The following is a 15,206-nucleotide window of genomic DNA, read 5'->3' on the forward strand; positions in this document are numbered from 1 at the left end:
CACCCACTCTCCCCACAAGGAGAAGGCCTACCACAGGACCCAGGAGGTCCTGTTCAGGCAAAGGCTGGGGCAAGGAGCAGCTCCCTGCCCTGCCCCGCCACTCCCCTCCCCTCTCCCACCCCTCCCCACTGCCTGCCCAGCCCCCTCACCCCACAGAGAGGGCAGACCACAGACCTGAGAGGTACTTTAATTTGAAACTGCTGTGAATGGGCCTGGGGAGGGGGCAAAAGAACAGGGAGAGGAAGTCTTGGCCGAGGTCGAACAGGAGGGAACCGGCTTGGCCACAGCTCCCTGGCTCCAAAGGCACCAGATGCTCCTCGTGCGCAGAGATGCTGGGCTCAACCTGTCCGACAGAGCAGGCTCAGGGAGGAGCAGCAAGCCAGGGCCAGCCCCCGCCCTGCTGCACGGGCCACCGCCACGGTGCAAAGGGGAATGGAGTGTGTAACACTCACTTCAAAGGCTCTGGAACTTGTCAGTCAGGGACCGCATGGCCGCTGAAACAGAGACAGGCATAAGCAGACCCTCCAGACCCTCCAGACGTGGGGAGAGGAGCCCATCCCCCTGTCCCCGTGGGGAACCGCCTAGCCCTGCAACCTGAAACCCCCTCCAGCCCCTATCCCAGGAGTGCAGGCCTGACTCACTCAACCACCACCTCCATTCACTATGGACACATCCTCTAAAGGAACGCGATGCGCAGGTACTTCTCCAGCTTTGGGGCACATCCCACTCGGTCAGACTCGGACACACACACACACACACACACACACACACACACACGTCTTGCAAGCCATACCAAGGAACTGTTAAAGGGAAAATCAAGGCAGCATCTGCAAACGTCCTAAAGGAGGGAGACCTGTGCGACCTGTTCCCGCCGCCGGCAGAGCGGCCACGCAGGAGAGGCACGACTGAACCGCCTGTGCGCACACCTAGCTGCACACGCACTGTAGGCTCCCGGGTCAGGCCTGCCAGGGTCTCCTCCCCACAGGAACGATGGTCCCTGGGAGGCCGCCTGCACCTGCAGCCCATCTCGGGTCCTGCCCTGGGGACCCCCACCCCACCCCGCAGCCTGCCTCTGCCCCAGCCCGGCCCCAGCCAGAGGTTCCTCATACCAAGCTGCTCTTTGAGATCGTCTATTTCTCTCTGTAGCACGAGACACTAGGCCGGTAGACAGCAGACACAGAGAGAGAAACCATTAGTATCCTCTGGCTTCCTCTCTCCTCCACCTCCCCCTCTCCCACGGGTACTACATCCCCAGGCCCAGTGGCTAGACCCCCAGAGGCTCCTCAGTGGAAAGGCGGTACCTTCCCTCTGTGGTGAGCAGATCGGGGTGGGCGGGCGGGCGGGGGCACCCAGGTCAGTCTAGCCTGGACCCGGATCCCACCCTCTAGTTTGGGCCTGCCTTTCTAGGAGCCACAGGAAGCATTACCCGAGGACAGTCCTGTGCGCCAGCTGGCGGCTGCTGCTGCCTCTCTGGCCTTGGGGGCTGGTCAAGTGGCTCCTGGTCACCTGAGAGGGAAAGAACGTCCAATCCAGCTTCCAAGGCCCCCAGGGAGGTGCAAAGGGCCTCAGCGGGGTCCAACGTGAGGCAGCACCACCCTCTGCTGGCAACCAGTGGCCCCTGCTCCGCCAGCGGCTCCAACCTTCTCTCTGGACCCATACCCCCTGTCCCCCAGGGGCAGCCAGCCCATCCTTGAGGGTGGGCCCCAGGGACCGTGGCTCTGGCTCGGACTCTCCCAGAGCAGCATCGACAGCCACCCCTGGCAGGAGCAACGCGCCCAAACAGGACTCATCAGAAGAAAGGCTCCGTGCTGCTGAAAGGCTGGCTGTGTCCGGGGCTGCAGTTTGGGGCACTGCCACGCATCACCCCTGCTGCACAAACCCCACGTGGGGGAGGACGCGGCTTAAGGTCGATCCTGTCCACATCCCACATCCTGTGCGAGAAGCTGCCCGGGGCGGCGGGGCGCAGAACTGAGCCCCCAACAGAGCCAGAGCCAGAGGTTCCCCTCCTCCTCCCCTCTCCCCCGCACTCCTCTGACACCCACAAGACTCACCGGAGGGTGCAGGCCCTCTGGGCAGGACGTCTCCCTGGCTCGGAGCCAAGGGTTCCGAGCTTCCTGGGACTTGGGGGGCTCTGGCCTGGAGGTCGCCAGTGCTGCATTCTCCACGATGCATGCACAAACAAGATGGCCCTGGCCTCTGTTTTGGAAGCTAAAAGAAAAATTTCTCACCCATCTGGCCTTGGGATGTGTGTGTGTGTGTGTGTGTGTGTGTGTGTGTGTGTGTGTAGGTGTACCCACGTGTGTATAAGAGCTGAGGTGAGGCAGGGAATGGGCAAGGGAACTCAGAGCCCGATCTGGCTGGCACCTTCTCCCTCAATCAGCCCCAGGCCAGGAGGCAGGGCTGAGCCAGGGAGACGAGTAGGCCACTGACAAAGCCCAGGCAGCTAAAGCCTGAAGGGTCGTGGTCCAAACTTTGAAGGGGTTCCTGGCTTCCAATCAGCTACCAGCCCTCCCTTCATCCAGACCCCTCTCTGGGGGAAGGAGGCAGGAAACGTGCCAAGGGTTCATAACGGTGCCGGGCTCACACGCAGTGCTACCCCAAGTTAATACCTGCCCCCGTGAAAACGACCGACGAGCCGATCTGCCATCCCAGTGATCCCAATGACCCAGGGGCACCCACGGCAACCCCTGAAGTAGGGACAGAGGCAGCATGGGTAAAGAACTGGGCAGAGCCGGAGGGGCAGGGGGAGAGGAAGGGCACCCAGAGAGAAGGAGCATGGCCTACTCACCTGGCCCTTTGGGAATGCGTCTCTGCTTGAGTCAGTGCCTTCTCCTGCCGACGCCACCACCTCCGCCTCCCGAGTCCTCCTGGCCACCGATTTCTTCCCGGCCCCCGTGTGCTTGGGCTGTTTGATTCCCCAAGGGCCCACGGAATGCTTCTTGGACTTGCCAAGCAGCGGGACACCAGAGATTGGGGGGAAGGTGGCCGGTTCCAGGGGAGCTGCCGAGACTCTCTGCCCCCAGGAAGGAAAGCTTTTCCCCGAGGTGACTCTTGAGGGGCCCCCTAGGGATTTCTTCTCCTGGGTCACCTTCCTCCTAGAGGTGGCCCGGGGCAAGCCGCCTGCAGCAGCAGCAGCAGTCGCAGCAACAGCAGTAGCTCCCCGGTAGGTGGGCCTGCTCTCCCCCTTCCCCCAGACCACGCTCTGCATTTTCTTGGAGGAGGGCATGTCCAGCTCTCCGATGGCCTGCCTCTCCACAACCGAAGTGAATCCTCGGGGAGCCGAGGTCAGGAAAGGGCCCGGCACGTGCAGGAAATTCTCCCTGATGCGGAAATTCGAGTGTCTGGGTGTGTCCCCGGGATCCTCGGGGCTGCTGGGCTTGGCCTGGCCTCCTTCTTTGGAGTAAATGCTCACCCTCATCAGCTGTATCTCCCCGAACTCATCGGAGGACTCAGGGTCGGAAGGCAGCGGGGCGCCCAGGCCTTCGGCGGTGGCGGCGGTGGCGGCGGTGGCGGCGGAGGGCCGCTGGCGATCCGCCCTGGCATTCGCCCTGCTCTTAGCGCCTCTTCTCGGGTTCCCCCAGGCTCGGCTGCCCTGGGGCCCAGCCACGCGCAGCCCGGCGGCGGCGGAAGGCGGCTGCGACTCCACGCGGCCCAGAACGAGCGCGCCTCGCCCACTGGGCCCCGCGTCGAGGCCCGCCCAACCGCCCGACGCTTCGGCTGCGCAGCTCTCGGGGGACGGGTTTCTCCGCAGGCCCAGGCCGTCGCGGTCTGTCAGCTGCTGCACGAGGTCTGCCGCGGACTCGTCAGCCAGGTGGGCCGCGTAGTCCGGGGCGTCCCCCTTGTCGTCGGCCGGGGAGCCGGGGCGGCCTTCGCGGCCCCACAGCACCGGCCCTCCCGCTTCCAGCACTTCCCGCTCGGACTCGAAGCCCTCGGCGTCTGCGAACCCGCCCTCGCCCTCGCCGCTCCGCGGCGGGCCCACATCCAGACCTACTCCCGGGGCTCGCGGGGCTCGCGGGGCCCACGGGGCCCCGGGGCCGGAGGGGCGGACGCCGGCCTGCTCCCCGCCCTCGGGGCCGAAACCCGCTCCCCAGACAGACCCCTCATTCGGAGTGCTCATGCCGGTGACGCCGCGCAGCCGGGCTTTGACGGAGACGGCCGCCCTGGTCCCGGCGTGACGGGTGAGAGGCGAGGGCGCCTGAGCAGCAGCGGGAGTCGCTCGGCGTCCGCACGACGCGGGCCCTCACCACAGGCTCCACGCCACGCGGCGTGGCGTTGAACCGCTCGAGATCGCCTCAAACAACGTGCGGCTTGCGCGCGCCTCCGGCGGGACTGCGGCGGCTTCCTCATTGGTCCGCCCCCCACCAACCAATGCGCCCCTTGTTGGCCCGCCCCTCGAGGCCCTAACCAATGGGGTCGAGCGCCGTTGGTTCTCCCTGCAGCGGGTGGGAGCTGGGTGTCCGTGAGTCCTGTCGTTGCTTCGGGCTGTTCTGGTCCCGCCTCCCTTGCCCAGAACCTGCTTTCCACTTAGAGTCACCGCTTTGAGCTTCCGTCTCTCCATCCACCGAGTCGGGGGGCGGCGGCACCTGTCTCCCGGGTCTTGGGGACGAAAGGTCGGGACGGAGGTGAGGCACGGAGCGCACAGAGGATTCGCCGGCCTGTTTTCCACAGTGGCACTTAGGACCCGATGGGAAACTGGGCACGGGAAGCCCGCAGTCACCGATCAGGGGATGGGGGGGCGGGAGGCGGGCATACTTTCCCTGCGAAGGGCCCGAGTGCAAACGATGTCATATTTACGCGCCTTTCAGTCTTTGTCGCAATCACTTGACCACGATGGACCATCAAGTTGGTCCGTGACTCTCTGCTCCGGGAACTGTATTGGCAGGCAGGTCTGGTGCACAGGCCGGGCTTTGCCCCCCTCCTGCCGGCCCCTCCTCCTCCTCTCCGAGGCGGTTCAGAAAAAGAGGGAATCCCAGCCGCCAGTGCAGGCACCAAAAGCTGCTCACCATCACCATTGCCGGAGGTGTGAACTAAAACCTCGAATCGGTGTTCAGAATCTGGACTTGGGACGATCAAAGAGCTGAACCATTCCAAGGGTGGCAGTGGTTGTGAGCAAAGCGGTGCTTTTGCCCTCTGGGTGGGGGTGGGGGCCCAGGGCAGCCTTTTGGGAGGTATTTGGCAGAATCGATGCAAAGCAACTTATACAATAGGTGCCACATGCCCGGCGCTCACGTGAGCACTGTAGTTAACTAGTCACGCACCCACAAGACAGGCGTAGGGTTGAGGTACCCTCGGTTACCACCCTCTTACAGGGGAGGAAACGGGCACTGAGAGGTTGAGCCACTCGCCCAAGGTCATCAGGATTGCTGGGATCCCTGGCAGGATCAAAAGCACGCAGTCTGGGGGCAGAGTGCTCGCTTTGAGTGGAAAACCTTAAAGCGGAGAACACCCACATTCCCTAACTACCATCCAGCAAATCTGCTGCCGGTGCTGCTTCTGGAGACTCGCTCATTCCCGCAGTGGGTAAGGAAGGACACGTGCGCGCTAGGACGTTGGTGATGAGAAAAACTGGGAACACTCCACGTTCCCAGCAGTGCGGAGAGGGATGCAAGCAACGGGGAAGTGTGCATCCCGAGGATGGGAAAGGCGGCAGTCAGAAGGAACACGAGAGGCCACGTTTACAGGTTTCAAAGCACCCTCGTGACTGAATAGAGCAATTTGGAGGTCAGTGGAGCTGGACACACATTGGCAAATAATGAAATGAATTGAAAACCACCAACCACTCCTATATTTAGACTAGGTAGAGGTGTAGGTACGAGAATGTCAAGAGGTCTGGAGCAAGGTACAGCTAAGTAGGCCTAACAGTGGTGGTGGCGGTGGGAGTGGGGCGCCAGTGGTCTCAGATTTTCCTGACACTATGGGTTCCCAGCTTCTCTGAGCTGAGCAGTCATGACATCTGGGGACTGGTCCCTCTCTCCCTTGGCTTCTGTGAGGTCCCGGCCCATTAGAATTTCCCTTGCTTGCCACCCAACCCCTACTCCAAGGGCCCTCCCTTCCTTCCATGCTTCTCCTTCCTCTTTCCCATTCATACTCTTCTGTCTGCCCCTTGTTTCTCTCCTTCCCGCATCCTACTCTAGCTGATCCCCAGGAGAGGCCTGGGGTGCCTGAACACTTCACGTCTGTGAGCTCCGAGGCCCAGTGTCATGTCACTGGGCACACTCTAACTCTGCGATGAGCCGCCTCCTCCAGCGTGCCCCTCCCCACCACTGTCCCTGCCTGTGTGTGGAAAATGCCCTCTCCCACTTCTCCCACTGACTCTTAAAGTCATGGTGCTGTTTCAGACATGCTTAAATTGGTCACGGAGGATACAGTAGCATCGCTTCTCCCCACCGCCCTCCTAGGGAACATTGCCTTTGGAGCCAGTGGAAGCCTCCTTGTCCCTATCCCCCGCAGACAGAATCCTGGAGCCTTTTCACACCTTCCGCACTCTCGTCATCCCTGGGGCTCTCGTGTCTCCTCTTTGCTTGCACCCTATAGGTCTCCACCGGCGTCCGCAATCCCTGCTGACTCCCTCCCTTCAGCCCCGCCCTGCTCCGATAGCGGTTTCAACTTACCTGTTTGGTGTGGCAGGACCAGTGTCAGGGACCGGTGTCAGGGCATCCACGTGGCCGCCCTGTCGTGATAGCTTGTTACCACACAGACCAGTGATCCATGGTGGGGGTTTTCACCCCAGCTGCCACTTGCATCGGTTGTCAAGTTGAGGACTGGAGATGTCTTCCAAAACAGAGGCCAGGGCCATCTTCTTTGTGCATGCATCGTGGAGAATGCAACACTGGTGACATCCAGGCCAGAGCCCCCCAAGTCCCAGGAAGCTCGGATCCCTTGGCTCCGAGCCAGGGAGACGTCCTGCCCAGAGGGCCTGCACCCTTCGGTGAGTCTTGTGGGTGTCAGAGGAGTGCGGGGGAGAGGGGAGGAGGAGGGGAACCTCTGGCTCTGGCTCTGTTGGGGGCTCAGTTCTGCGCCCCGCCGCCCCGGGCAGCTTCTCGCACAGGATGTGGGATGTGGACAGGATCGACCTTAAGCCGCGTCCTCCCCCACGTGGGGTTTGTGCAGCAGGGGTGATGCGTGGCAGTGCCCCAAACTGCAGCCCCGGACACAGCCAGCCTTTCAGCAGCACGGAGCCTTTCTTCTGATGAGTCCTGTTTGGGCGCGTTGCTCCTGCCAGGGGTGGCTGTCGATGCTGCTCTGGGAGAGTCCGAGCCAGAGCCACGGTCCCTGGGGCCCACCCTCAAGGATGGGCTGGCTGCCCCTGGGGGACAGGGGGTATGGGTCCAGAGAGAAGGTTGGAGCCGCTGGCGGAGCAGGGGCCACTGGTTGCCAGCAGAGGGTGGTGCTGCCTCACGTTGGACCCCGCTGAGGCCCTTTGCACCTCCCTGGGGGCCTTGGAAGCTGGATTGGACGTTCTTTCCCTCTCAGGTGACCAGGAGCCACTTGACCAGCCCCCAAGGCCAGAGAGGCAGCAGCAGCCGCCAGCTGGCGCACAGGACTGACCTCGGGTAATGCTTCCTGTGGCTCCTAGAAAGGCAGGCCCAAACTAGAGGGTGGGATCCGGGTCCAGGCTAGACTGACCTGGGTGCCCCCGCCCGCCCGCCCACCCCGATCTGCTCACCACAGAGGGAAGGTACCGCCTTTCCACTGAGGAGCCTCTGGGGGTCTAGCCACTGGGCCTGGGGATGTAGTACCCGTGGGAGAGGGGGAGGTGGAGGAGAGAGGAAGCCAGAGGATACTAATGGTTTCTCTCTCTGTGTCTGCTGTCTACCGGCCTAGTGTCTCGTGCTACAGAGAGAAATAGACGATCTCAAAGAGCAGCTTGGTATGAGGAACCTCTGGCTGGGGCCGGGCTGGGGCAGAGGCAGGCTGCGGGGTGGGGTGGGGGTCCCCAGGGCAGGACCCGAGATGGGCTGCAGGTGCAGGCGGCCTCCCAGGGACCATCGTTCCTGTGGGGAGGAGACCCTGGCAGGCCTGACCCAGGAGCCTACAGTGCGTGTGCAGCTAGGTGTGCGCACAGGCGGTTCAGTCGTGCCTCTCCTGCGTGGCCGCTCTGCCGGCGGCGGGAACAGGTCGCACAGGTCTCCCTCCTTTAGGACGTTTGCAGATGCTGCCTTGATTTTCCCTTTAACAGTTCCTTGGTATGGCTTGCAAGACGTGTGTGTGTGTGTGTGTGTGTGTGTGTGTGTGTGTGTCCGAGTCTGACCGAGTGGGATGTGCCCCAAAGCTGGAGAAGTACCTGCGCATCGCGTTCCTTTAGAGGATGTGTCCATAGTGAATGGAGGTGGTGGTTGAGTGAGTCAGGCCTGCACTCCTGGGATAGGGGCTGGAGGGGGTTTCAGGTTGCAGGGCTAGGCGGTTCCCCACGGGGACAGGGGGATGGGCTCCTCTCCCCACGTCTGGAGGGTCTGGAGGGTCTGCTTATGCCTGTCTCTGTTTCAGCGGCCATGCGGTCCCTGACTGACAAGTTCCAGAGCCTTTGAAGTGAGTGTTACACACTCCATTCCCCTTTGCACCGTGGCGGTGGCCCGTGCAGCAGGGCGGGGGCTGGCCCTGGCTTGCTGCTCCTCCCTGAGCCTGCTCTGTCGGACAGGTTGAGCCCAGCATCTCTGCGCACGAGGAGCATCTGGTGCCTTTGGAGCCAGGGAGCTGTGGCCAAGCCGGTTCCCTCCTGTTCGACCTCGGCCAAGACTTCCTCTCCCTGTTCTTTTGCCCCCTCCCCAGGCCCATTCACAGCAGTTTCAAATTAAAGCACCTCTCAGGTCTGTGGTCTGCCCTCTCTGTGGGGTGAGGGGGCTGGGCCGGCAGTGGGGAGGGGTGGGAGAGGGGAGGGGAGTGGCGGGGCAGGGCAGGGAGCTGCTCCTTGCCCCAGCCTTTGCCTGAACAGGACCTCCTGGGTCCTGTGGTAGGCCTTCTCCTTGTGGGGAGAGTGGGTGGGCCTGTGCTGGGTGCTGGATGCTGGGTGCCCCCTCTGGGGTCTGCGTGGGCTCTGTCTGGCCACCTGAGCATTTGCTCCCTTTCCCCCGCAGGTCCCCTTCAGGTTCTTCCCTCATGTCCCTCTCTTTTTGAGTCTGGGGGGGTGCTTGCCATTCATCCCCTGCCCCCGACCCCTCCCCCTTCAGCAGGAACTCAGGACCCCTGCCAGAGCTGCAGCAGCCCCCCTTCCCTTCCCTCCTTGGGATTGCTGTCCTGTTCCTCCCAGCCTCCCTGCTCTGCTGTCTGAGCGTCCTTGATCACTCCCGTGGCTTGTGGCTTTCCCTCGCTGGCCCTCCCTGCCCCTGTGCTTCAACAGGCATTAGAAAGCACAGCTGAGCTCCTCTTGGCCCTTCCTGGGCCCAGCGCCCTCTGCGGAGTCCTTCCCTCCCTCTGGTGCCACCGCGCCCGAGGACCACTGGCGCGGGAACTGGTGCACCTTCCCCTCTCCTCTTTAGCCCTGGGCCTTGAGGCTGGGTTTCCAACCCTGTCACTTCTCCCTCCTTGGGTTCAGTGGCAGGTTGGAGGCAGAAGTCACAGCCCAGTGGGGTTGTTGAGCATGTACAGGGAACCCGTACAGGAAGGTCAGGGAACCGGGCAGAAAAGCACAGGTTCGTCTCTGGGCTGGAGGTGGGCGCAATGAGGCTTGTGGGGGCTCTGGGCCGACCAGGGGCAAAGGGCCCGCCAGCAGCCAGAAACGGATGGGCTAGACACCGGAGCTCTCCCTTCCCTCCTGTCCAAATCACCTCACCCCCTCCTCCAGCGTGGTCGTCTCCGGTCCCTTGGTTGCAAAGTGGCCATCCCCTTCCATGGCAAGGGTGCGTGACGGGTCTCGATGTGCCCGCGTAGTCCTCTTCCAATGCTGTTTGACCTCCACCATGACCCAGATTTTTCTGGAGGCGCTATTTCCGTGTCCCCGCTCAGGCTCCCCGACTGCTCCTTCAGGTCACAGAAGATTTAGTCCAGACTCCGTGTTCCATGTCGCCCTCGCTGATGGGCGGGGATGGCTTCCTTTCTTCAGCCGGGGCCCAGGGCTGTGTGGCCTGAGACTCAGGGTCAGATCTGGGCCTGAGTGAGGTGAGGGTCGCCTCTGCCAGACCAGACACCCTTCCTGAGAGCCCGGGTGTTTCGGGCACAGAAAGCAGGCTGGGAGGTTCGAGGGTCATGGTTGGTGTGTGTATTGGTGTGTGTGTGTGTGAGTGAGAGAGAGAGAGAGAGAGAGAGAGAATAAAACTAATCGGGGATAAGATAATGTCCGTGGAGGGAGAGCGACGTGATTCAGGGTGTTAAGGGAGAGGAGACTGTGGTCAAGGGCCTACAAGGGATTGAACGAGCGGAAACAAGGGGCGGCCCTACCTTTCAGGGGGTGCCGTTAAATGGGTATAACTGGAGGGAAATGACGTGGAAGTCCCCAGAGCCCCCGGACGGGGTGCGGGGATGCTCAGGGTCACGGGCCCCCAGAGGAGGCTGAGGATCCGACTCTGTGATCCTCTGAGGTCTGAGACCTCCTGGGTGTGTTGAAGGAAGGGCAGTGGGAGGGAAGGCTACCTCGGAGTGGCCAGGGCGGGCCTCATCTTAGCAGCAGGGAGCTCGCTCTGGAGACTGCTCTGCCAGGAGCTAACGGGGACAAGGGCAGGATGGGCACAGTGAGGCTGGGAAGTAGAGACTGGCTTCCCCGTGGGGAAGACTGGGCCGACTTGGTTCCCCCCTTGCTCCCTCTTCTCAGCCTGCCTTCCCTGGCAGGTCTGTGCCACCAACTCAGGTGGCCAGACCATCCCCCACCGGGTGGGACAAGCACAGACCTCAGCCTGGGAAGGCACGTCCGTGGGACTCGGTCCTGTCCTTCCAAACCCCTCGCTTGAGAAGGTGGGCCTGGTTGCGGGGCTCCGGCCTTCACCCGGACCCTGTGGTTCTCTCTTGGCGGGGTAACACGGTGCGCTGTCGTCTGCGGGGATGTGTTTGGGAGAGACCTTCTGGCTGGGGTGTCCGTGGGCCTTGGCGCGGTCAAGGTGTGAGTGGGGAGACGTCCAGCACCCACAGCGCCCCTGGGGGTACAGAGCCATGGTGGCCAGCACCAGGAAGGGGAGAGTGGGTCGAGGATGGTCTGGTCACAGTCCTGGCTGACTAGTTTTGCCAGCCTCCCTTCTAACGTCTGAGCACACGAGCTCTGTTCCCTATTCAGATCGCGTAGCCCGCAGTCCTGTTGCTGTAAACACATGCATCACAGGCTGTGGCTCGGCACCTTCCCATCCCAGGGGGAAGCGAGTGGCAGATGGTGAGGCACAGACTAAGGGCGTACGTGTGGGTCCAAAGGGAAAGGAGGAGGTGGGTCCCCTGCCTTTATTTAGTGCCCCTTTCATTTTGCACTTCAGCCAGGGAGGCGGTGGCAACTGGCCTGGGGAGCCCTAGGCCCCATCCGGCCTCGTTCTCAATTGGCTGCCTGCCCAGGCCCCCGGCAGATGACTCCCTCTCCACCTCCTCCGGCACCAGCACCACTGGCCACCCTTTCTCTGCCAACGCTTGAGGGGGATGGGCACACCCAAGGAGGGCAGGAGGAAGTGTGCACCAGAGACGGCGCTGGGCGTGGTGGGCACAGGCATGGTCCCCAAAGATATCCACGTCCTAATTCCTGGAATCGGCTCATATGTTACCTTGCATGGCAGCGGTGGGGTGCTACTCAGCTACATTCGGCGTGCTACTCAACTGACCTTAAGGTGGGAAGACTCTTTCCCGTGTTCGCTGGCTTTGGCTTGCCCGCACATTGTGGGTGTCAGGGTGGTCATGTGACCTGTTACCTGCATGATCCCTGCGGGCACCATCGGCATCACTAGAGGGTGCTCAGTGGCCCTGGGCTCTTGTCAGGTTGGCATCCTAGTAACTACCGCTCAGATTTAGAGAAATTTTGACAGTAAGTTGAAACCCTCCTTTTGCCCCATGCCAGTCACCTGTCTCCCCAGTTTTCTTGAGGTGACTGCTGTCCTGACTTTTCCACTTTCTTTTAAAGGAAAACAATCGCTATTTAATAAATAGCCTTCACAAAGATAGGATAAATTACAGGAAGGTAAGGATTAATTATATTTATGTTACACCATATGTATACATGATTGTGGAAAGCCTGCAATTTGACAAATGGATAGGAAGTGATCAAGCCATGTAGCTACTACCCAGGTGAGGAATGGTACATGACACCTACAGACTTGCCATATGTGTGGGTCCCTTTCTTGAAGGACAAGTGTAAAGTCTGCATACCATAGGATTCCATTCTTGTGACATTCTTACAAAGTCCAAACCATAGGGACAGACAACAGATCAGTGGTTGCCAGTGTCTGGGGTTGAGAGAAGGGGTTTACCTCTCAGAGCACTTTGGGTTTGGCGGGTGATGAAAATTTTGTAGTCTGTGGTTGTGGTTCCCTAACAGTATGAGTTTGGAAGGACTCATAGACCTTAACGCAAATTCTATCTCCATAATCTTGAACTTTGCTCCCTGGGCTCAGACCTAGTTTGCGGCAACATGGCTAAATGCACCAAGAAGGTTGGAACTGTGGGTAAATATGGAACCTGTTATGGTGCCTCCCTCGGGAAAATGCTGAAGATTGAAATTAAGCAGTATGCTAAGTACACTTGCTCCTTTTGTGGCAAAACCAAGATGAGAAGACGAGCTGTCGGGATCTGGCACTGTGGCTCCTGAGTGAAAACTGTTGCTTGTGTTGCCTGGACATACAATACCACTTCTGCAGTCACAGTAAAGTTGGCCATCATAAGGCTGAAGTAGTTGAAAGAGCAGAAGAAGCTCCCGCATTTGAGACACTGCTAGCCTATAATAAATGGGTTACTTCATGTAACAAAATTACTTCGGCTTGTTGTTAAATTTATTAATTAGATCTTCTGGTTTGTGTTGCATTAATTTTGCTTTCTCAAAAGACTCAGAAGTTAAAAATCCTCTAATTAAAAAAAAATAATCTTGAACTTTTAAAAAATTGTGAAAAATACATTACGAACGGATACTGTACCCTACCAATTATTTTTCTGAATTTGAGGTTCACAATGATCTCCTATAATTTGTGAATGTGGAATATTGTAGCAATTTATTTTCTGAAGTTAAATCAAGTTTGTGTGTCTGGGATGGATCCAGTTTCATCATAGCGCCTTCTGGTTTCCTTCTTATATCCTGTAGAATTCAGTTTGCTAATATTCTGTTACTGATTCTTTTTTCTTTATCATGAGTGTGTGACTGATCAGTCATTTTCCTTTCTCAACTTGTCCTTGACAGGATTTAGTATCCAGGTTATTCTATCCTCCAAGTGTTTTGCAGAGTGTCCTTCGTTTTCCCGTTTTTTTATGAATTCATGTCACATTAAAAATGTTTCTGCCAAAAAAACAAAAAGTTTTTGCTTAAAGTATTTGTCCAAAGTCAATGGAGGAGCCTGGATTTTTTTTAAACATTTTTATTTATTTAATTGCTAGAGAGAGAGAGACCACGAGAGAGGGAACACGAGCAAGGGCAGAGGGAGAGGGAGAAGCAGCTACCCGCTAAGCAGGGAGCCCGACTCGGGGCTTGATCCCACATGACCTGAGTTGAAGGCAGATGTCTAACAACTGAGCTATCCAGGCGCCCTGAACCTGGATTTTTTTTTTTTCTTAAGCTTTTTAACTAGTGATATATTTCTGTATGGCTATAGAACAATTCAAGTTGGCTATTCCTTTTTGAGTGACTTTTGGCAAGTTATTTTTTTCTAGATATTGGTTACCTTTTTCTGAGTTTGCAAACTAATAGACATAAAATGGCATTTAATATCTTCTTTTTCCTTAAATTTTACTTTTTTAAAAAAAGATTTTATTTATTTATTTGACAGTGAGAGAGGATACACATGCAGGTGGAGAGGGAGGAGCAGGCTTCCTGCTGAGCAGGGAGCCTGATGGGGAGCTTGATCCCAGGACGCTGGGATCAGGACCTGAGATGAAAGCAGACACTTAACGACTAAGCCACCCAGGCGCCCCCAAATTTTACTTTCGAAAATGTCTCTCTTACAGATAATTGCAAGACAATTGCAAGGAACACTCAGATATCCTTCACCTGGATTTACGCATTATTATTTGTCACTTATGTCATTCTCTGTCCCTCCCCTCTGTGTGTGTGGTTTAAATGTTTCATGAATCATTTGAGTTACTTGAAGAAATTATGGTTTATTGTCCCTAAATACACAACATATATTTCTTTTTTATTCTTTTTTTAGAGATTTTATTTATCTATTTGACAGAGAGAGAGATCACAAGTAGACAGAGAGAGGGGGAAGCAGGCTCCCTGCCGAGCAGAGAGCCAGATGCGGGGCTCAATCCCAGGACCCTGAGATCATGACCTGAGCGGAAGGCAGAGGCTTAACCCACTGAGCCACCCAGGCGCCCCACAACATACATTTCTTAAGAAAAATTGTGATCTGCTACAAAATCTTAATGCAGATATCACACTCTGAGAATTTAATTTTGAGACAATATAATACCTAGTTTAGATTCTCACTCAAAATTTCCCATTGTCCTAATATTGTTCTTTGTACCTGATCTCAAACAAAAAACCCTCATCTTTCCAAGTAAAGATCATCCATTGCATTTCAGTTGTCAAGTCTCCTTAGTATTTAAACTAACGTATTTTCCCAGACTTTTTTTTTTTTTTTTTTTTGGTCTTGCATGACATTGCCTTTTGAAGATCTGGTCCAGGAGTTCAGAAAGCTTCTTAGGCTGGATTTGTCTGATTGCTTTCTCCTGTTTAGTTTCAGGTTAAACACAGGCAGGAATACTATACAGGTGATGTTCTGTCCTCCGTGCGTGACACCAGGATATTCTTCTTTTTTTTTTTTTTTTAAGATTTTATTTGATAGACAGAGATCACAAGCAGGCAGAGAGGCAGGCAGAGAGAGAGGGAAGCAGGCTCCCCACTGAGCAGAGAGCCCAATGCGGGGCTCAATCCCAGGACTCTGGGATCATGACCCAGGCTGAACACAGAGGCTTTAACCCACTGAGCCACCCAGGCACCCCGACACCAGGATATTCTTGATGTCAGTTGTCCCACAACTTAATTTGGATCATTTGGTTTTGTGGCTATTTCTACCCTCTCTTTTCCAATGTTGGTGCTTTGCTCCCTTGTTTCCTTGACCAAGCTCCTTCGAGTTTCACCAATTTTAGTCTTTTCCAAA

General features: G+C 57.5%; 1 protein-coding gene, 1 long non-coding RNA gene and 1 pseudogene across 3 annotated transcripts; 2 read left to right on the forward strand and 1 right to left on the reverse strand.

Moving 5' to 3' along the window:
- Window positions 1-203: 203 nt before the first annotated feature.
- On the reverse strand, window positions 204-4,317 carry LOC309858078 (uncharacterized protein CXorf49 homolog). The gene is made up of 6 exons (XM_082750770.1): window positions 2,789-4,317; window positions 2,052-2,208; window positions 1,427-1,506; window positions 1,110-1,155; window positions 453-494; window positions 204-343 (listed from the first exon to the last, which is right to left on the reverse strand). Exons 1-5 carry the CDS (start codon window positions 4,115-4,117, stop codon window positions 454-456), a joined length of 1,653 nt encoding a protein of 550 aa, XP_082606896.1. The 5' UTR covers window positions 4,118-4,317; the 3' UTR covers window positions 204-343; window position 453.
- Window positions 4,318-7,779: 3,462 nt separating this feature from the next.
- LOC309858072 lies at window positions 7,780-8,778 on the forward strand. The gene is made up of 3 exons (XR_014308033.1): window positions 7,780-7,870; window positions 8,488-8,529; window positions 8,639-8,778. It is a non-coding gene; the product is annotated as an uncharacterized lncRNA (long non-coding RNA).
- Window positions 8,779-12,529: 3,751 nt separating this feature from the next.
- On the forward strand, window positions 12,530-12,790 carry LOC309858073 (large ribosomal subunit protein eL43 pseudogene; annotated as a pseudogene). The gene has a single exon. The product of its transcript is annotated as a large ribosomal subunit protein eL43 pseudogene (transcript).
- Window positions 12,791-15,206: the final 2,416 nt, after the last annotated feature.

Source organism: Mustela nivalis (assembly GCF_964662115.1).
Source record: "Mustela nivalis genome assembly, contig: HAP1_SCAFFOLD_1828, whole genome shotgun sequence".
In the NCBI taxonomy this organism is placed as follows: Eukaryota; Metazoa; Chordata; class Mammalia; order Carnivora; family Mustelidae; genus Mustela; species Mustela nivalis.

Excerpts from the sequence above, each read along its gene's own strand:
- LOC309858078 (XM_082750770.1), bottom strand. The coding sequence starts at position 4,117 with ATGAGCACTCCGAATGAGGGGTCTGTCTGGGGAGCGGGTTTCGGCCCC. Across the intron at positions 1,507-2,051 it reads CAGAGGGCCTGCACCCTCCG|GTGACCAGGAGCCACTTGAC; the intron begins GTGAGTCTTGTG and ends TTTCCCTCTCAG. Across the intron at positions 1,156-1,426 it reads GCGCACAGGACTGTCCTCGG|TGTCTCGTGCTACAGAGAGA; the intron begins GTAATGCTTCCT and ends CTACCGGCCTAG.